The 23028-nt window shown below is 41.7% G+C and overlaps 1 protein-coding gene across 12 annotated transcripts in view; it reads right to left on the bottom strand.

Annotated features, from left to right (window-relative positions):
* Positions 1-23028, bottom strand: part of STARD13 (StAR related lipid transfer domain containing 13) — a 505433-nt gene that overhangs the window by 28301 nt on the left and 454104 nt on the right. For all 12 annotated transcript variants that reach the window (XM_069601576.1, XM_069601578.1, XM_069601575.1 and 9 more), the window contains one exon: positions 9417-9480. In XM_069601576.1, the coding sequence (XP_069457677.1) occupies positions 9417-9480 (64 nt within the window). The remainder of the gene's footprint in view (positions 1-9416; positions 9481-23028) is intronic.

Here is a 23028-nt window from a genome sequence, read left to right as displayed (position 1 = left end):
GAAAATCCCATGGACAAAGGAGCCTGGTAGGCTACAGTCCATGAGGTTGCGAAGAGTCGGACACGACTAAGTGACTTCATTTTCACTTTTCACTTTAATGTATTGGAGAAGGAAATGGCAACCCACTCCAGTGTTCTTGCCTGGAGAATCCCAGGGACAGCGGAGCCTTGTGGGCTGCCGTCTATGGGGTCGAACAGAGTTGGACACAACTGAAGCGACTTAGCAGCAATGCCGAGCAGAGAGTAACTGCTCTCTTTCTCTCTATGTGTGTATATATAAAAATATATTAATTGGACTAAGTGTTATTTCACTTTACTTTGGCATCTGGTTCTAAGACCTTGTTGCCAGTGCAAGCAGTACCAGTTAGGCGACTGTCTGAAAGTTGCTTACTCTCTCCAAAGTGGATTTCTATCATTTATAAAATGGGACTGAAAATTGGTTCTGCATCATAGGTTTGCTTTGGGGATTACATGAAATAATGCACTGACTAATCCTTCACTGAGGGGTATTTTGCTTATTTGTTATTTTCTCATGTTTGTTCAGTTGTGTCTGTGATTCCTGTCCATGTAAGATAGACGGCTTATCCATCTTTCTATATATCTGGCATCCACCTGAACTCCTCTGGACATCGCAATATATTATCTTCAAGGAAAAATAAACAGATGCTTAGTTGGTGAATGTGGGATCCTTCCATTCTTATTCCCTGAAAATCTAGGTTCACAGGGATTAGACTAAATGACAAATTTGAACTTTCAAGTATAAGGTGGAAGAAAGTAGAAAACCATGGCAATCACAGAGAATTTCATAGCTGTGGCAGCATGGTGGGAAATTAGCTTTGAGTTTTAAAAAAGCTGCATAAAACTTTAGCGAAAGAGCTTAAAAAGTTGCACAAATGGAAAAAGGGCAAGACTCTAGGATGAAGACTCAAAAATATGCTTTCTTCATAGCATTTTCTACCTTCTCTTTCCCTGTGATGGATACATTTCCCCTGACATCTGAGGGCCATTTAAATATCAGGTACTGTGACAGTTTGGAGGTTGAGTTTATTGGATTTTCATGTCGTATTTCAGGAAGCTAGGAGAAGTTGATATTAAGTAAACATTCTGAAAAAAACTTTTAGCAAATAGTTTCTGAGAAGGCAAAAGAAGGATATGCTTTTAAAGAAAATACAGATATTTTAAAATAGAAACTACAACATTTAGTGTTGGCTCCAATGAGCTCTCTAAAGCAATCCCAAACTTGGTTACTGATGCTAGCAAACCACATACTAGTTGGAGAAGGACTTCTTTATGTTGATTTAGAAAAGATGCCAAGCCGGGCACTGCAGGCTAGGGATGGAAAGCCCACTCCTGTCTGCTGGGCTCTAAGAGCTTATTATACTGGCTCTGGGCAAAAACAGATATTTACAACCCAACCAAGGCATGTGAAAAAGTGGTAAACTCCTGGGGAAAAAGGCAAACAGTTCAGGGAAATTTTGCAGTATTTAGATGGTTTGAACCAAAACAAACAAACAAAAATCAAAGCAATAAAAAACAAAAATAAAACAGAGAGAAAAGGAAAAGATATCTATCTTCTTTAGTATGCAATTATCAGAGTACATCCAGAGGGTCCTGACATGATTCTGTGTCTGTTTTTTCCCACTGGTGCAGGATCTTTGAAACTGATAGTGACATACAATAAGAAATACATTTTTTAGTTATAAGTGGGTACTAGAGATGCAAGGTAAAACACCATCAATATAATGAACACTGTGTATGTTATATATGAAAGTTGTTAAGTAAGTCCTAAGAGTTCTTATCACAAGGAAAAACATTTTTTTCTTCTTCTATTCTTTAGTATTGTATCTCTGGGATGATGGATATTCACTAAACCTACTGTGGTAGTCATGGTGTATGTCAGTCAAATCATGCTGCACACTTTAAACTGATACAGTGCTATATGTCAATTATACCTCAATAACACTGAAGACGGAAAAAAGGAAGTAATACAGCACTGATAATAGTATATGGAACATACTAAGTGCTCAAAACATGTTAGCTATTCATTAAAAAGAAAAAATTCCAGCACAACTCAAGGCACATATACAAATTACACTAAAGCTAAATAAATAAACAAATACATAAATTTATGCTATCACAGTTATCTTTATCCTCTGATATTTTATATTCTAGTTTAGTCCATTTCTTTTTTTTTTTTTTTGATGTTGTTTGCAACCCACCAGATTCATCTGATAACCTACCAATGGGCCTTGATTCACAGCATGAAAAACACCACAGTTTTAGTTTTTTATACACTCATGGCCCAGCAGATGGTCAGGGACATAGCAGATTCTCCGATAATAAACGTAAGGTGTACTCCTTAGGAGATGATCAGATTTCTTTCTTTTTTTTTTTTTTGAGGCTAAACGCAAATAGTTTTTGATTATTTAGAAATGCAAAATGGAAACCTCTAGGAGTCAGATGTTTTTATGAGAAAAATACACACCAAACTAACTTTATTCTGTTATCTCAACGATTTAGTAAACCAGGGAAATACTAGGGACACGGTGTGTCTGGATTTCAGCCAGGAACTGACAAAATGCCAAGACACCAAACTGCTGGAGGCTACAGAGCATTTTGTGAGTAGCTGGTTGAGTAACTCCACCAGAGAAGGTGAGGGAAAGACTGAAAGCAAATGATGCAGGACGCCTTCAGGCTGTGTCCATTTTAAGAGTAAGTTGAATGAGTCCGAAGGATTCATGTTTCTAAACTGTGAAGATGGCACAGATTATTCACTAGCTGATCTTTTTTGTTGCTGTTTATTTATTTTTAATTGGAGGATGACTGCTTTACAATGTTGTGTTAGTTTCTGCTGTGCAATGAAGTGAATCAGCTGTAAGTATACGTATGTCTTCTCACTTCTGGACCTCCCTTCCACCCCGCCCCCATCCCATCCATTCAGGTCTCACTAAGTGATCTTAAGCAAGGCACTCACTCTAAGACTCAATTTTCTCAGCTGTAAAATGGAAATGATAACAACCCACATCTGGCATGGTTTGCCAGTAGAATCAAATGAGATTATATGTGAAAATGCCAGATAAATCTTAAAGTGCAAGATGAAACTAATTATTATTGTTAGAGAATACTGATTTGAGATGCATAATGATCTTAACAGAATTGAAGGATGGCCTGTGTAATAACATGAAATTTCATGAAGTTAAACACGAAGAACTTAACTTTACAAATCTATTATAGGATGTGTGAGATGGAATAGTCTTCTTTCCTATCAATAGTCTTGAGAGTTGTAGCAGATTTAGGCTTAATATGAGTTAACCACGTAATGTGGTAACCAAACCAAGACATCCACCTTAGGATATCTGATCAAAAGCATGGATCTCAACACTTGGGACGTGCAGCCCCATTGTATTCTGCACCGGTAACATACATTAGGAACAACGGCACTGCTTAAGGCGCACAGGGAATGGGATATATTTCCAAAGTAGAGTAATCAAGTTGGCCAGTGATTTAGACATCACAACCTTCTATGAAGGATGATTGAAAGGGGTAATGGTTTGCTTTAGAAAAAAGGAATTCGAGAACAGTACAAACTCAAAGTGTGGTCAAGGGGCTGACAGTCCCCTAACCAGTCTTCAGTGAGGTGAGTTCAGACACTAAGAGTAAGTATTAAAACCATTTGTCACTATTTAGCATGGCTGTGCTATCCAAGCTCATGATCACTACACTTGTCTTACTAAACGGGGTTGAGACCAGCTTGTGTGTTGGGCTCACAAAGTCCATGTTACATGTGACATTTCAAGATCAGTTTATCTAGCATAACCCAAAGTGTATAATGTACAGGATCCATTGTTTTACAGAAAGACTACTGTAGAAACTAGATAGTGACTGTGGATTAAAGATGAATTTTGACAATATAGCAACACTTACTTCATTTTGGTAAAAGTAAAAAAGAATAGCCAAAGCTTTAAAAAATTACTTTAAAAACCTCTTTATTTTTATTTTTTTTTTAATGTGTATCATTTTTAAAGTCATTATTGAACTTGTTACAATATTGTTTTTTTTGGCTGCAAAGCATGTGGGATCTTAGCTTCCTGACCAGGGATCGAGCCTATACCCCCCCCAATTTGGAAGGCAGAGTCTTAATCACTGGACTGTCAGGTAAGCCCCACTCAACATATTCTGTGAGACTGGCTTCTTTATGATGGTTAATATTAAAACAAAGAAGCACGTGAGATACACATTTTCGCCTGTGAGTGGTTTCTGTCAATCAAACCTAAATTTAATAACAAACAGAAAACTCACCATGGGGAATACTCATAGTCATAGTGTTTGATTGAAATGTGTGTATAGACATTTAATATGGGGAATTGGTATTTCAAAGTAAACTTTTTATTTAGTTCTGACAGCTGAACAACAGAAAAAAAGTTGCAAATGCAATCGTGATTCTTCATATTAATTGCCTAAGTGTACACTTTTAGTAAAAATATGAACAGTTTTTGTAATTCTTTTCTATTTGTTCCAGTTATATTTATTGGAATGCAATTTTGTATCTGCAAAGTCTAATAAAACATTTAGTCTTGTATTTTCTCTAGTACAATTATTAGAGATTATCTAATGATTGTATCATTCATATTTCTAGTATTATTCATGTTTCTAATAATTGTTTTGTAATGAATTTTACAAAAGTATCTTGGTCAGTGGCAGGCTGGGAAGTTTTTAAAAAATCAATCATTCACTGTAGACAGTTTAAGAAACTCTGTTCTAGACTGAACAGAGGTCAGAAAACTTTCTATAAAGGGCCAGATAGTAAATATTAGAACATTAAAACTACTCAACTCTGCCTTTGCAGCCAAAAGGATGGGTGTGGCTTTATTCCAGTACAACTTTCTTTACTAAAGCAGGAGCAGTAGCTTGCTGAGCTCTGGTCTGGACAGAGAAGAAATCCATATTCTGTGCCTCTCCAGAGAGAAGAGTTACATCAAGTCAACTATTATATGAAAGACTTCCAGTAGTTAGGAAAAAATTAATTGCCTTGCATTTTAATGAACTCAAGTCTAGATGTTTATAAACAGAGGCTGAGTGAATTATTGGATGCTCTGAAAGTAAATCCTGTGCTGGATAGGAGGTTGGAAAAGATGAGTGAAGAGCTCCTCTCACTCAAAGATCCAGGTTCAAGGATATTCACATATAACACTCTTCAACGTAAGATGTACTACTTTCTAGTTGAGGGAATGAAATGTAACTTCTCTCATTTGCTCTGCTCTTTGGAGCTGCCAGGTGGTGTCTTATTTGATGGGACATTTGAGGTTATGAAAGGCAATGGGGGTGGGGAGGGTGCAGGCGGAGGCTGAGACCGGGCCCCCTCACAACAGCTGCAGCTCCTTTGAAATGCCCACAGCATCCAGGCCATGAGGTGCTGGCTGCAACGTGGCGATTAGTCATGGTTTCTGTGTTGCTTTCCACCTTGCGGTCATGATTTCAGAGAGCTTTATTAAAACTGTGACTTTAACCAGGACCTTCTTTGGAAGCCGCTCGTCCTGCCTCAGGAAATCTTGTGTAGGAGTCCTGTGTGTGTACGCATCTCTCTCTTTCCTCATTTAACAGAGATCCTTATTGGAGTCTTCAGTCTCTGACTTTAACTTTGAATAGAGCCCACATCACATTAACACTGACTGTAATGAGGAGATTTCAGTGTTGTCATAAAGTAAGTCTGAATTCTGTAGGACATAACGAAGGAACAGTTTTCTGAGAAAGAGTAGCTTTGCATGTGCCTTGGCATTTTTAATTTAGAGGAAACTTCAAACTTCTTTTGGCTTTTTCTCAGAAAGTGAGAATAGTCATAGCTGAAATTAATATATGCTTCAGAGACAAATGCCAAAAACACACACTGCAAAGGGAAGGATTTTGTCTTTTTTAAACAAAATTTGACCATCTCTTTACACTGGAAACAGGAGCTCTTAAGAGGTGGCTACTCCACAAGTACATGGAAATGTAGATGTGCATCTTCCATGAAAGTTGACTGGGGCTAAGTGGCTGAGCCCTCCTGTTCAGAAGCACGGCCCTGCCACTTGCAGCATTGCAAAGGGAGGAGCCTGAGGCCAAAGGTGGGCAACGGCTGGGTCCTCAGGCTCTCAGAAATGCGGGGGTTTAGTAAGTCTTTCAGTGAGATGCATGGCCAAGATTGAGGGCACGCTACCTGCTTCTCATGGGGAAAGTAATCTTGAATCTTTAGAGGACTGCTTTTCTCTTCTGCAAAGTGGTAAGGTGTGATTTCAGTTGTCTTGGTGCTTTACAAGTGAGTGGTATTTGATGTATAAGGAAAATGCATGCCTACCTAAGTATGAATGAGGCTTCACCATTGTCATCGATTTGTGGATTTTGTTTTGTTTTTTCTCCCATCTTGGGTCAACCCACCAAACTCTTCAGAATTAAACAAAATCAGGTGAGAACCAAATTCAAAGCAGAGCAATGAAATTCATGACTCTTTTACCACGAGAGATCCAAAGGTAAATTTCCATGCAGACATTAAATAAATTGTGGACTTGAGTACCCAAAGCAAGAAGTATCCCTCTTCTAAAACAATAAAAATACCTAATTGTATATATTGCTGAGGAAGCCCTTCCAGGTCTCAGGCCGAGGGCCAGAAGCTCATGACAATACATTTCTGAATCTCTCTCAAGGGCCAAGAGGGGCAGAACAACTGGGTTCAGATCCCGCCTGTGCCGTTTCTGAGTGGCTCTGGGCAAGTTACTTGGCTTCCCTGTCCTTCGATCTCTGCATCTATGACGTGGGGGTAGTGATGAGCAGTGGTACCTGCTGTGGAGTGGGCACTGTGGACACCAGCTCATCACACCACAGAGTGCTAAGAAGCACACACAGCCTTCCTGAGGCTCTGGAGGGAGAAGCATGACTGTGTTCCCGGGTGGTGAAGCCATTTGGGGATGACATTCTGGGGAGTTAAACATGTCTGGGCCTCTGCAGATTAGAGGTGAGCATTATATTTCTGTTTCTTGGATTGATTAAAATAGGGACAAGCCCAGAGGAAATGCTACTTTCTTTTTTTCCCTGTCAAACAAACTAATTTCGCAGTTGGTTGAAGCTCTTGTGGTGCTTGGTTCTCAAGTTTTACTTTCTACTTCTGATCATTTATCCTAGTCCTAGTCTGTGTTTAGTGTTTTTTTTTTTTTTTCTGCAATAAAATAAAGGATTGGCTGAAGCTCCAATACTCTGGCCACCTGATGTGAGAGCCAATTCATTGGAAAAGACCCTGATGCTGGGAAAGACTGAAGGCAAAAGGAGAAGGGGGTGACAGAGGTTGAGTTGATTGGACGGTATCACTGATTCAATGGACGTGAGTTTGAGCAAACTCTGGGAGATAGTGAAGGACACGGAAGCCTGGCGTGCTGCAGTCCATGGTGCTATGGAGAGTTGGACACAACTGAGAGACTGAACAACGACAAAGGGCTGGTCTGTGACTTGTATAAGGAGCAGATCATAGGGACATGTGCCACCACCGGGGTCTCCTATGTAGTTGTTTAGACCACAGCCCCTAATATGCATCACGGCTAAGATTCGTGAGTAGGTAGAGATCACTCACTGGATTTATTTATTTCAAAATTCAGGCCACAAGTCCCTACATTACAATGTGGAAAGCCCTGTTTTATTCAAGTGCCTGCATCCATGGGGCCCACAGCTAAGTAGGGCTGTAAGGGTATATGCCACCACAGCCAACATAAGGCATAAATTAAGAACATCAGAAAGCCGAAGGGACCAATTCACAGCGGAGCTTCTGTGAAGGTAACATGGCCTAATGCATGTTATTCAAGCCTGTCCCACATGTGGGTTTTGAAATGCTGGTGATAAAGGGAAGAATTTAATCACACCACTCGGTTGAAAACAAATCGTATTGTTAGTCTTTGGCATTTGTGTTTGTGATACATAGCAGCTAAGGATCTGCACTGGCAGCCGGACAGACAGCCACACAGGCGTGGCTGCGCTTGGTTTAATAAGAACCATGTGTTACAACCAAAACAACATCTGACCTTCCTGCTTCAAACAGTGTGTGTACTTCTCAAGGGCTCTATTCAGTCAGACAGCTGTTGGGACGTTTATTCCCACATTTTTTCATTTTTCTTTGACCCGGACAAATTGCCCATGTTTTAATATATTCTCTGGATATCGTTTTTCACCATTTTACCTCCTTAGCTTGAATCTTTGGTTCCTAGGTCAAACCCCAAATTGTTATGAAGGTGAGGTCAACCAAAATTCATTTGGGCTTTTTCTGGGTGTTATTTTAGAGCAGAAATTCAGGCTAAAGTTATTTTTAAAGATTTGGTTACTCGGGAGTGACTTAAAAATCCACGGGCTGTAATGACTTCTCTGTGTAGACCAGAATAAAGAACACTTTCTTACAACTCAGGGATGTTTTCTCTGCTTCTTCAAAATATAGTGCGGCTTGACTTGTTACATACAGAAGATGTGAAATGAAAAAAGTAGCTAACGATTTTAATTCTGAGTTTCCTAAAAGGATCAATTCAGTGAGAAAGAGGGGTCTTTCAGCACAGTGGTTATGGGCCTCAGTTCTGGAGTCAGACACACCTGAAGTTGAAACCCTGCTCCTCCACCAGCTAATAGATCACGGGCAAGGGACTTAGCCAGTTCAGGTTTTATTTTCCTTCTCTAGAAAACAGAGACCCTCTGCCACAATGCATGAAATGCCATAACATAGCTTGTGGAAAATAGTTAAGTGCTCAATAAAGTATAACTTTGTTTCAGAACTGAAATTGCCAGCCTTACTCCTACAGAGGGAAAAATGCCTGCAAAGTCCTATAAGAGAGAGACTGTAGTGACTCAGAAACTGAAGGATGTTCCTTGTGACTAGAGAAAAGGGCAAGGGGTGAGAATGCAGAGATGGGGCAAGTTCTGAATCCTCTTGTTACCCTCTCCCTCCACCTGCTCAACCATGATGAAATGAACCAGCCTGACAATGAACACATCCTGAACTGCACTTGAAATTAAATGCCATAGGAAAGAATGAAGCAGAAGACACCTGGCATGACTCACCCCATAGATTCTGGTCTGCATTCTCTTAATCTACAAATCACTGGAGAATTTGAGTCTAATATGGAGTGGATATTTACAGCTAAACAAACTTCTGAAACATTATCATAAACAAGGCATTTTACGTTTGTATGCAAACCCTCTGATCAAAACTAAAGCAAAGTGAAACAGATGTTAGCCTAGGTTCCTATCGGGCTTATTCATGATGCTTATGATAAGACGAGATATTTGGAGAATAAACACATAGACGGTCAGTCATTTCAGAATTTTGGTTAGGTTTGTGTTGTTTTTAATTTGTGAATGCAGCTTGTCCTGCTGGTACAACCATGGTCTTAGTAAGGTGTAGTAAGTTGTACCTACCTTTTTCCTTTGGAAGTTCACATCAAGTTTCATTGAGGCACACTTGTTCAACGTATTTAGTCGTCTAAAAAGAAATAAAAATGTGATCATTGCTATCACTAATGAACTAAATCTTTCTGGTTTGATGAGTCTCATCGGTTGCCAGTGAAGCTGAAAGTGCAGAAACAACCAATCACATCCCAAGAAAGGATTCTACCAAGAGATGGTACATGATAAAGGGTTCCCTTTTGTTCTCCAGCCTCCAGGCCTGAGAGGACCTTCCATGAAGCTTACCAATCCCTGCTGCTTCCCTTTCCATCATTCTTGGAACACTTGGGAAGTACTTTTAAGCCATATTTTCACCAGGCCCTCATTTCATCTGCCACTTTGACCTTCTCTCCAGCTTATCTTGCTAATTCCCAAATTTGGATCAACTCAACCATCTCTCTTCTCTCTTGCTCTTGTGTAAAAATGGGAAAAGAACTCACATTATAGTGCTGAATTATATATGCCATGAACTGAATTGTGTCCTCCCCAAACTCACAGTTTGAAGCTCTAAACCCCAATGTGATTGTGTTTGGAATACAAAATGATTAAGGTTAAATGAAGTCATAAGGTAGAGCCTTAATACAATAGAATTAATGTCTTTAAAGGAAGAGGCTGATTCAATGGACATGAACTTGGGCAAACTCCGGGAGATGGTGAGGGACAGGGAAGCCTGGCGTGCTTCAGTCCATGGGGTTATAAAAAGTCAGACATGACTTGGTGACTGAACAAAGGATGTGACACCAGAGCACTCCCTCCCTCTCAACCAGCCATGGGAGGACACGGCAAGAAGGTGGCTATCTGCAAGCTAGGAAGAGAGTCCTCACCAGAAACCAAACCTCACTGGCACCTTGATCTTGGACTTCCCAGCCTCCAGAACTGTGAGAAAATAAAACTTCTGTTGTTTAAGGCACCCAATCTGTGGTATTTTGTTTTAGCAGTCTGTGATGACTAGTACATAGCAATAATTACATTTTGAAATTCTCCCTCAGCTGGGCTCCTCAAATTGCTACCCAGCGTTTATTTCATTTTTTTTTCTCTCTCTGTAGGCATTCATTCTCAGATCATGAAAAATATCACAGTTCCTCAACAGACCATTGCCAGTCAGCTTAAGTCATTAATTATTTTAACAGTTCTTTCCTTCATCATAAGAAATGTTCATATTCTTTTTTAAAAATATTTTTCTTTATTTATTTGACTATACGGCATGCAAACTCTCAGTCGTAGCACGAGGAATCTAGTTCCCCGACTAGGGATTGAACCCAGGTTCCCAGCATTGGGAGCGTGGAGTCTTAGCCACTGTACCACCAGGGAAACCCAAGGTGGGCTTTTTCAAAGCATCATGTGTTTGACTATAATATCCACCACATCATCTGGGTTCTTTTTACTCTGCATAGAAATAAAGGGATATCAGCTCTTAAAATAAACTAGATTCTGATGACGGTTATCTTCTTTCTCTAGCCTAGACACCCCACCTGAGCTCCAGAGCTACATTTTAAGCTACTCACTAGTCTCATTCATCAGGGGGGTCCCTCCTGGCCCTTCAAACTCACCGATGAAAACTGAACTCACTGTATTCTCTTCAAAACCTGCTTTTCCTGTTTAAAGTCTTGTCTTGATTAACAGCATCACCAGTAAGTCAAGTCACCCAAGCTAGAAAACAGTCATCTGCCTGTTAATTAGACCTCCATGATGTCTTTGAATTTTGCCTCTTCTGGGTCGTACTCAGTCCCTTCTCATCTTTTACTTAGAGTCAGGAGACAGACAACCTGTTAAATTGGTTTCACTAATGCTGCACACTGAAACTAGTTCTTTTTGTTAGTTTCTTATCATGATATTTACTTAAAATATTTAATAACTATCCTCATTTTCAGCCATCTCCAGCTCACCCACTTATTAGTCATTCATTAGTGTCAACTATGACAGGCAGTTATGGACTAGAAGCTGATCACCTAGTCTGAAGCTATCTTCTGCAGGTCCTTTGCTCCTGTACCTGACAGCCAGTTCCAAATGTGTTAAGGTCTCTACCTAAGAACTAAAAATGTTATCTGAGGTGCATTATGTACAGTTGATCTTTGAACAACATAGGTTTGAACAGAGTGGGTTCACTCAAATACACATGTTTTTTTCAATAAATATACTGGAGGGACTTTTGCGGTGGTCCAGAGGCTAAGACTCCATGCTCCCAATGCAGGGGGCCCGGGTTCAATCCCTGGTCAGGGAACCAGATCTTACATGTCACAACTAAAGATCTTGCATGCTGCAACTAAGATCTGGTGGAGCCAAATGAATAAACAAATAGGAATTTTTTTTTGAGATCTGCAATATTTTGAAAAAAGCTTGCAGACGAACCAACACAGTACTGAAGTAGAAGAACAATGTTGGAGAATTGACACTACCCAACTTTTAGACTTACCAAAAAGCTATAGTAATCAAGACAGTATGATAGCGGTGAAAGAAGACACAAATCGTCAGTGGAATAGAATACAGAGCCCAGAAATAGACCCACACAAATATAGCTAACGAATCTTTGACAAAGGAGTAAAGGCAACACAATGGAGAAGAGATAGGTTTTCAACAAACAACGCTGAAAAAACTGTATATCCATATGCAGAAAAAAAGTCAGTCTAGACACAGATCTTATACGCATCACATAAATTAACTCAAAAAGGATCACAGATCTAAATGTAAGCACAAAACTGTAACACTCCCAGAAGATAACACAGGAGAATATCTAAATGACCTTAGGTTTAGTGATAACTTTCTAGACACAGCTTCAAAGGCATAATCTATGAAATAAATACTTGACAAATTGGATTTCATTAAATTAAAAACTTCTGCTCTGTGAAAGACACTGTCCAATGTATGAAAGGATATGCCATAGCTGTGGAGAAAATATTCATAAAAATCACATCTGATAAAGGACTGTTATCTAAAAAATACAAAAAACAACTCTTAAAATCAAAATAATAAAACAGTCCAATTTAAAAAAACAGACAAAAATCAGGATACCTCACCAAAACAAGATACACTGGTCACAAATAAGCATATGAAAAATGCTCCACATCATACATCATTACAAACCTGCAAATTAAAACAACCGTGAGATACCATGACATACCTATTAGAATGACACCATTCTAAAACATTGATATTACCAAACGCAGGCCAGGATGAGGAATGACAGAAACTCCCATTCACTGCTGGTGGGAGTGCGAAATGGTACAGCCCCTTTGGAAGACAGTTTGGCAGCTTCTTATAAAACTAAACATCTTCTTACTATACATTCCAGTAGTTGCACTCCTAGCTATTTGCTCAAAGAGTTGAAAACTTATTGCACACAAAAACTTGCACAGGAATTATTTTTTAATCCATAAAGATAAATATTGTATTTCTAAAGGACATATATACTTAAAATATAAAACAATGTGACCAAACTTCTGCAGCCAACATGTCCACAATAGCAATGGGTGTGAGGTGCTACTGCACAGGGATGTTTATAGCAGCTTTCTTCATAATTGCCAAGACTTGGAAGTGACCAAGAGGTTCTTCAGTAGGTGAACTGATAAACTGTGGTGCATCCAGACAATGGAATGTTATTCAGTGCTAAAGAACTGAGCCATCAACCCATAAAGGGACAGGGAGGAACCTTAAATGCATATTACCAAATGGAAGAAGCCAGTCTGAAAGGCTACATACTATATGATTCCAACTATATGGCATTCTGAAAGAGGCAAAACAGTAAAAAGATCAATCAGTATAGGGACAGTAAAAAGATCAGTGGCTACTATTGGTTAGGAGGGAAAGAGGAATCACAGGATGGACAGAAAGGGTAGAGGATTGTTAGAGCAGTGAAACATTCTGTATGATACTATAATGGTGGATACATGACACTAAACATTTGTCAAAACCCATAAAATGTATAAGACTGGGGGTGAAGCCTAATGCAAACTATAGACTTTGGGTGACAATGATGTGTCAATGCAGGTTCACAGCTGTGAGGTGTCACTTGGGTGGGGGATGTTAATGGTGGGAGAGGCTGTGTATATGTGGGTACGGGTGGCAGGTGAGAACTCCCCATACTTTGTGCTTAATTTTGCTGTGTATCTAAAACTTCTCTAAAAATAAAACCTATTATTTAAAAATGTAATCTTTGTTTTATTCATTTAAAAGTCATTCTATTTCTTGGAGTTTGGAATTACTGATGTAAGGTGATCTGCATTTCTTTTGCTCTGAATCTACTTTCTTATTAGTACTCAGTTCTATCTACAAAATTGTCATGATTAAAGACATCTTAGAAATTCTGGATATAGTTTCAAATATCATATGCACAACTATTCAGTTCTTCCTCTCACGACAGATACGTTTATCCAATCATCATGCCATATACTTTAAATAACTTATAATTTTATTTGTCAGTTATACCTCAATAAAGCTGAAAAAACCCAACTGATTTTTTAAGCTGGGAACAAAAGACAAAGAGGGAAAACATTCTTTACGGTGATCTGAGACTAGGCAGACATTCCCAGCATGGTGTAGCATCAGTCTGTATTTATCTTCTATAATGTAAACAATGGCTAGACTCTCCAAGAATACAAAATGGATAAAACACACACCCTGGAGAGATGGAGATGCCTCTTTAAGGACTGGCTGCTTCAGGTAAAAGAACATGTCATGTAACAGAAGGATTCACAGCCCTTTATCAAAACCACCATGAATTCTGCTATGGCTATAGCCAGGCTGCATTTAGGACAAATATTAGCATCAGTATTTGCTTCCCTCAAACTTAATGATGGGGCTTCGTAGGTGATTCAGTGGTTAAGAATCAGTGTTAAGTTCAGAATCAGTGTTAAGTTCAGAATCAGTGTTAAGTGAATCAGTGTTAAGCCAATGCAGGAGACGCGGGTTCCATCCCTGGGTCGGGAAGATCCCCTGGAGGAAGCAGTGGCAACCCACTCCTATAATCTTGCCTGGGAAATCCCACGGATAGAGGAGCCTGGAGGGCTACAGTCCCTGAGGTCGCAAAGAATTGGACAGATTGAGCAACTAAACAACAAACAACAAAAACCACTTAATGATAAGTAACATAAAACCCTTCAGAAAACCTGAGTCGGTTTGTCACTGGTGGCCTGGAAAACTATCCCTGCGTGAACAGGAATTATAAAATGTGTTTTCTTTGCTGCATGAACAGTGTGTCTTCCACTGGGTTAGAGCCTCTTTTGAGAGGAACCATAATTTATTCTTCTAATCTACCTAAAACCTAGCGGGAAATTTTATACATGATAGTCTCTGTGGGTTTTTCTTTTCAACTGAACATACTTTGTTTACATTGGTCCAATCAGCGACTGGCTTCAGTCACAATAGACCCTGTGTACTCAGAAGAGCAGAATTATTCTCCCCACTGAATATGACAGGCTGAGAGCCGCACCTCATTTGCATCTCTGACGCCCAGCACAGGCACTGGTTCAGAGAGAATCCACTGGGTAAATGTTTGCTAAGGAAATACTAGAACCTGGCAGGCTCTGGGGACCGACTGGCCTGACCTCTTTTATTTTCAAATGAGGAGACCAAGGCTCTGAGAGGAAACACTTGCTCAGGGGCACCATGCATCAGCTAGACAGCTGGACTTCGCCCTGTCCGGAGATTTCTCCACTCCAGCCTCCTCAAGGAGGACCCAGGAGGCCTGGGAGATGACAGCCTATGTCCTGGACCTTGCACAGGCTGGTCAATAAATGACAGTTTCCTTCCCCTCGCTACGTTTTCCATGGAAAGAGGAAACCCATGACGCATATTGAAGCTGTGCCGTTTGTGCTTTGGGCAAACTGGATTTACGTGTTGCCACAAGCAAAGCAGTTTGACCCTTTCAGATGGACCGCCTGCAATGTCCATGGCTACCAGAACCTGGTAATTCCTACTGTTGTCTTCAGAAGGGTTCATACATTAGTAAAGGAGAAACAGTCAGAAGTCTCATTTTAAAAGTGAAACTTGAAGTTCTGGAGGGAAAGTCAACAGGAAGAGAAGAAGCTGAGATACAACCATCTGACAGTGGGCAGCACGTTCCAGGAACAAGTCGAGGGGCTGGGAATGCAGAGGTGACCAGATGTGGTCCCTGTCCGTGGGGATCTCGCACTCCTGAGTGGAATATAAATATGATGAACAAAAGGAAAAGCAATTAACTCTCAGGATGCAGAAGGACAAAGCCTCCCGGAGGAGGCAGTATTTGAGCAAGGTGATAAAGGACTGAGAGAAATCCACTGCGCAGATGAAAAGGACTATAGGCAAAGCCAGCAGTCATTAACTGGAGCGCTCTAGTCTCGGAACTGCAAGGATGTGAGCAGGAATCACCGGCAGAATGGGCAGGGGTCGGATCACGAAGAACCAAAATGAAGATGTTAGAGCAATCTGCAGCAAAGGGGAGCTACTGAAGGAGTTAGGAGAGTAATGTAATGCCACGGCATGCTGGAGACAAAACTGGGGGCAGGATGGAGATGGAACTGCCAAAGAGCAGGTGGAAGACAGTTAACAGTTTAGGTGAGAGATGGCAAAGAGCAGCAGAGGGGAGTGGGAGCAGATGAAGACTTGGCCACTGACGTAGAAGCGTGGGGGCCGGGGAGAAATAGAGGGTGACTTCTGGGTTTCAGGCTTTTGTCAATGTGCCTGTGTCAATTAACAGGGAAAACCATGAAGTAGGGAGGGGCCAGGAACTGGGATTCAGGGAAGAGACATGAGGTCATGTTGGGATGTCTTGTGACATCCAGACCTACTTCGGAATGATCAGCAAGTAGAGGATATACACAGAGGATACATAATGATTAAACCAATCTTCCAGGGAGAATTCAGTGCCCTGGAAACTGCTGTGCTCAAGGCCTGGGTGGAGCAGGAGGAGCTGGGCTGCGGGAAGGTGTAGTCAGAGATATTGGAGGTCAGTGGAATCAGTTCAAAGTGGTCCTGGAAGCCACAGAAGGAGCATTACAGAGAGAAGGGAGCAGTTGGTTCATTGTATCAAATATTTAAGAGTAAGTGATACAAAACATAAAATATGCCTCTTGGGTTAGCAGTCTTCGCAGGCAGCAGCTTTGGAGAAGCCTGAGTAGAGGGCTGAGCTGTGAGTGATTGCCGTGAAGAAGTGTAGCTCTGGAGGAGAGAGATTTAGGGCAGTTGAGGAGAAAATGAATAATTGATTGCCACACAATATCCTCTCACAGGTAGAAGCGTTAAAATAATTCGTGAACTGACAGGTTATTTTCTTCCAGGTTCCAATGCAATTTAACAAACATGTATTGAATTCCTGCCTGGCACATGGCCGCCAAGCACTGGGAGCCCATGATGTACCGAATGAGATGTGGTTCCTAGCAGTGAGCACTGTGGAGCCTGGAGGGTGTCCCTCATCTCCCCAGCTGAACACACGTGGCAGTGGGGCCAGCAAGCAGCAAGCTGTGCCCGGGCTGCCCTGACTGATGGGACACCCAGGAGGGGAAGGAGGGAAAGGCAGGCAGGGTGCTTGCTGGGGGTGTGGGGACCAGAGGGAGATGGGGAGGGTGGTCGGGGCCCCGTCTGAGCGGTGTCCCACATGGTGACTGTGACAGAGCCTGGGAGACACAGAGAGGCCCTCTGTACTTGGCGCATGTACGGGAGCAGTGGCGCCCTTTCCTTCTCTTAAATGCATGTTTTACCTTTAAACCACCAGACTCTAGACTGCTCAGGAGGTCTTCCGTGCTGACTTAATGGTCAGTTTCCTGGGCTATTTTTCTAATATTCCTGCCAAAAGCCCAAGAGGAATAACAGGCAGGGGTGTGGGTTCATCTCTGACGTGCGATTCTGATTAAAGCTGCAGCCTGAACTTCTCACCCTCCTCACCAGGGTCAGAGGTGAAAGGTCTCCAGCCCCGTCTGCTGAGGAGTGCCCTGAGCGTGGCTCTCAGAGATGGTTGAGAACAAGTCACCTGGTCCAGGGCTCAGAGGTGAGCGCCCCTGGGAGCAGCGGCTCCTCCTTGCGGGGCCTGGGAAAGGTCCCCTGTCTGCCTGGGGGTTCACAGAACAGACTCTGCAGAGCAGGGTGGAGAGCTCTGCCACACACACGTGTCTGGTGTGTTCTCAGCCAGGGCGAGGTTTTTCAAATACCACAGGCCATCCAGTGGGATAGCTTTCTGGTGTCTAAGGGGAAAGAAAGGTGTCATCGGAAGTCGCAAGGGGCTGTCCCCAGGCCATAGCTGAGACAGGGGAGGCCACGCCTTCTTGCTGAGCTGTTCACTCTGGCTGTTCTTCTAGCAAATGGCCCTGGGCAGCAGAAATGCTGGCTCCTCTTCCAGCCCATAACCCCACAAACTGGCCCTGGATATCAGTGGAGGTGTGGGAGAGGGATGGTAAAGCGTGGACTGATCTTGCTATATGATGTCGTTCAAGGGGGAGAGGATGTACATGTGGCACTGCATGAGCTGCATAATATATATTTTTAATTGACTTACAGTTGACAGACAACATCAGATAAGCTTAAGGTATATGACATAATGATTTGATACTTGAAATGATCATCATAATAAGTTTAACGTCCATCATCACACATAGTTACTGTCTTTTTTTTTCCTGTGATGAGAATTCTTAAGACCTACTCTTTCAGCAACTTTCAAATATGCAATACAGTATTGTTAACTATAGTCACCATGCTGTACATTGCAACCCCAGAAAATAATCTGAAGTCAGTAATATCCTCTAATGACGGGAGTTTTGGGGAAAGTGCAAGCTCCCTCCGCAAACTGATTGGGGACATTAGCCACAGTGGCCCGCAGGTAAAGAGCTAAAAACAAAAGAAGAGGGGCCGCACAGGTGGTGCTGGGGCAAAGAATCTACCTCCCGATGCAGGAGACGCAAGAGACGTGAGTTCCACCCCTGGGTCGGGAAGATCCCCGGGAGGAGGAAATGGCAACTCACTCCAGTACTCTTGTCTGGAAAATCCCATGGACAGAGGAGCCTGGCGGGTGACAGTACATGGAGTCACAAGCAGCTAGGCACGACTGAGCGACTAAGCACACGAAAACAAAAGAACAGGTTTTCTTGGATTTCTTCTGTTTGTGGATTTCAAAGTTTAAACTCACGTATGCCTGTACTAGAGAAGTCAGATGGGGTGTCCTTAGCTTTTTAACTTTTCACAAAAATTGCATCTAATCCAGATAAAATTTTTCCAGTGAGAATTAGGCTGGGTTGAAGCAAAGGTCATACCAGAGATTCCGAGAAAACTGAAAGAAAGAAAAACCCCGGGGGGAACTGGGTGGGAAGAAACATTCACTCCCAGGCGCCTAGGGGCGTCCCTCGGCTCCTCCCCTACCTGCCCTATGGACGTGGGGTCCCCCTTGGTCAGCCTCGGTCCTCTTCTCCTCTCTTTACTGTCTCACTCTCAGGGTCTCATGCCTTTCGTGCATGGATGACACTGCATCTCTGTCCCAAGCTGAGGGCCTGTCCAGCTCCAGACCCACATGCCCGGCTGCACACTCGACACCTTCACTGGCACCTCCAGGCTCCTCGGCTCAGCACCCCTTCCCCCACCTCAAACCCTGGCTGGACTCCTCTCGTTTCTCTCCTGGCTGTTTCCTGACTCAAGGAAAGGCGTCACCACCACACAGCTGCTCAAACCTGGAGGAATCTGGTGCCCCTGAACTCCGAGCAACAGCAATAATAACAGTACCTGATATTCATAGGTTCCGGTGAGAATAAAATGAAGTCAATGTCAAGGACTTAGTATGCTAGTCAGCCCACAGTAAACACTCCCAAAATGATAGCCATGGTCATCTATTTTTTATGTGGCAAAGCAAAGCATTTTTAAAAAATACTGCTAATGTTTTTTACAGAATACAATACAAATAGCTAAACACACATATATATAGAGATATATAAACTCCTTCTTTAGCCCTGCTGTTCTACTTTGTAGCTTCTTGGGTGTTCTTCCTAAAGTTATTTTGAGTAGGTGGTTGGAAAAGTTTATATAAGAGAACATTAAAAAATATAAAGATCAATTTTTAATATAAATTTTTACACTTAGATATGAAATCCCTACCTTTGACCTTTCTATATCTGTACTTGTCTTGGCCACCCTCATGCTATATAGACTACCTTGGTGTGAGGTTTGTGATGGAAAGTGGGCGTGGGGATGAAGATGCCTTTTCTGCACATTAAATTAGTCAAATAAAAGAAACAAAAGTGAAAGTTCAAAATAACCACATCAAAATTTCATGCGTTCTTGTCTGGGTAATTCCTACTGGCCTTTTAGGGTCATTTTTCCAGGAAGCTCTCTCTAAAATGCTCTCGCCCTTAGCTCTCCTGCACCTGTACTTATAGTGATCACACCATTTGTCCACATAAGTCAGAGTTTACTCAGTTCTCCACCTAGGTACTATGGGCATTTGGGGACGGATAATTCCTTGTGGTGGTGGGTACACTGTGCCTTGTGGGAGGGAGCAGCATGTCTGGCCTCCACTCATTAGATGCCAGTAGTATCACCACAGTTGTGACAAGCAAAAATATTCCCAGGCCTGAAGACAGGATCAAATGCTGCCCCCACTTCGGACTGAGAACCACAGCACTGGACTGAGACTTCAGGTGGAAATTCTGTCTTATTTGTCTCCATAGTAAATAAGGCCCTCAAGACACAGCCTTGATGAAGTGACCTTACGGAAGAGATGACACAGTGCCACTACTCTCCACAGTGAATAAGTTCTAAACTCTTCACAAGAGAACAGAGTGTGCTTTAAACTCTTACTCTAATTATTATTATTTTTACAAGTTGAGGTCCATGATGGTACAAATGCAATCAGAATTTCTAACCCTGGGACTTACAAGTTAAATTCGGAAAAAATCACAGGGCAACATAGACATCTTGGGAAGAATTACCTTTAAAGGAAGAAATTAAAAACAAAACAGAAAACACTCCAAATCGTGTTTCACAAAAAGACCTAAGCTTTCTTTGGAAAATGCCAGAAGCAGCCTGTGTGGCTTTGAATCCTAGCACTGCTATTTACGAGCCATAAATGGGCAAGTTATTTCATACCTCTGTGCCTCTATTTCCTCATTTGTAAGATGGGAATGATATTATAGCCTATCTTATAAGATTATTATGGGAATGTAATGAGTAAATATTTATAAAATGCTTAGAGGAGTGCTTGCCAAGCACTTTGTGGTTTATTTATCTATTTATACTTTGGCTGCTTTGGGTGCTCAGACGCGAGGGCTTCTCTTGGGGAGCTCAGGCTCTAGAGGGTGTGGGCCCCATTGTTGCAATGCACAGGCTTAGCTGCTCTGAGCTATGTGGGATCTTAGTTCCTCGATCTGGAGTTGAACCTATCTATTGCGATGGAAGGAAGATTCTTAACCACTGGACTACCAAGGAATTCTCCAGCACTTTGTGTTTTGAAGAAATGAAATCACTGCTTATTGGGATTTGTATTTAACTTATAGAGTTAGAATTTCAAAGGTGGAAGTGACCGTGAATATTATGTAATCATCTATATCCTTCTCCCCATGATCTGTCTGTGGTTTCAGTTCAGGTAGTTGTCACAAATTATTATGTGTCATAACACACAATATGGGTTTCCCTGGTGGCTCAGATGGTAAAGGATCTGCCTGCAATGCAAGAGACCTGAGTTCGATCCCTGAGTAGGGAAGATCTCCTGGAGAAGGGAAAGGCTACACACTCCAGTATTCTAGGCTGGAGAATCCCCATGGACAGAGGAGCCTAGTGGGCTACAGTCCATGGGGTCACAAGGAGTCAGACATGACTGAGCGACTAAGCACAGCACAGAAACACAATATATAAAATATTGTACATTTTATATGATATTCTTAAAAAGAAAATTTAAAAGTACATTACCAATTTTCATAAAACTATTATTTAAAATTATTAATGTTATTTAATTTACTCAAATCAAATGGCATGGCTTTGTGTGTAGAGGTAAACTGTAAAAATCATTTTTGTTGGCACTCTCTGGCACAGTCTCCCTTGTCCCACATGATATGCATTGCCATTAGATGTTCTTTTAAATGCAAAGGGCAGTGACAGATGAACTGTAACCTTAGTCAATTCCATATCTTCATGAAACAGCACTGAGCAAGATGAATGCCTTTGTTTTATACATGTTATAATGAGTATTTATTAACAGCATAAGTTAGGCAGATCTAACATTAAATTATAAATTCAGAGATCATCTTGGGCATCAAAGCTCGATGTTATTAACAGCAGTCTGAACAAATACCCCAAACCAAAATGCTAACAGAACATGCTACTTCTGGAAAATCTCATTTGGGAGCTTTTGTGTGCTGCAGTTTGCCTTAAAGGTGACAAACCTTGCAAGGTATTGCGATACCTTGGCTATGCCTACATTCTGATACTGTTACAGTTTCCATTAGCTCATCCAGCTATTTTAGATTTGCAATTAGCTTTTCATTACTCACAAGGGAAGTTATTTTTCAATTAAAAATTCAATCAAAAACCATAAAAACAGAATTATAATGTGGTTGCTAAGACAGCAGAGACTGCACTACTATCCTGACTGGCAGTAACAGATATTTACAGACTCCTCTGTGCACTGGTGCTGGCAGAGTTGCAGAAGCAATGGTGAGGGCTGATCACCATTCTGGAGGTTTACACCTTCACTAAAGACAGCAAACCTGCCTGGTTTCCAAGACCTGCAAATGAGAGCCACACACCCACATGTACCCCGTCAGGCATGAGCCCTCCCTGTCAGCAACGTTCTTGCTACCATCTACAATTTTTTTTTTATAAATCTATAAAAGGCTAACACTTCTCAACAACTCTCAAAGTGTAAATGGGGACCCAGGACATTAATTGTCTGGCAGGACGTTGTCTGTCTGTCCATACATGAGAGAAACTTTCAGAAAACCGAAGGTGAATAAAATTCTTGTGGGTAACATTTACAGGAGGACACCTTCAGCCCTCTGGTCTCCATTTATCTACCTGGCAGAAGCTACCTGCCCTCTGGCTATGGTTCTCTGCTCCCTTTAGGATTCTGCATTGGCTCAGCGTTTCACATACGCATGAGAAATGTGGAGCTCCCAAAGTTTTAAAAATAAAACATGAGACCAGTTCCATCACTGTGTCTGCACTGCACAAGGAAGAAAACGAATCAAATCACAACCCCTTACTGCTCTCTAGGCAGCAATCATAACAGACCATATAAGTGGCTGAGTGTCTAATTAACCGCTCATCAAACTCAAAATTTTAAAAGTGCTGTCACTCCCCTCAGGCTGGAAGTCTTCCTTCTGCCTGCTTTCGGGAAATCTGTGTCTTGAAGGAATTCATAAGGAAGGCAAGGAAATTCCGTGTGTGTTCCTTTAGCCAACCTATCTCCATCTCTGCCTTCCTATTCCACTGGCGTCCTTTGATCCACCTGCTGAGACTATTCCTTTGGCCTCTGCTCCATCTACTGCTCCTATGCCCTGAGAATCTCAGCTCACACACTGCCAGCCAAACACTTTCCTTACATCATAAGGACGACACAGTTGCCCTAAGAATTACTCCAATGACAACAGCCTCCTGCCACTCTAATGCACGCTGAGCCTTTATCAAGGGCACTGTGGTATCT

This window comes from Ovis canadensis, chromosome 10 (assembly GCF_042477335.2).
Source record: "Ovis canadensis isolate MfBH-ARS-UI-01 breed Bighorn chromosome 10, ARS-UI_OviCan_v2, whole genome shotgun sequence".
Lineage (NCBI taxonomy): Eukaryota > Metazoa > Chordata > Mammalia > Artiodactyla > Bovidae > Ovis > Ovis canadensis.
This window is presented reverse-complemented; position numbering and strand designations above follow the sequence as displayed.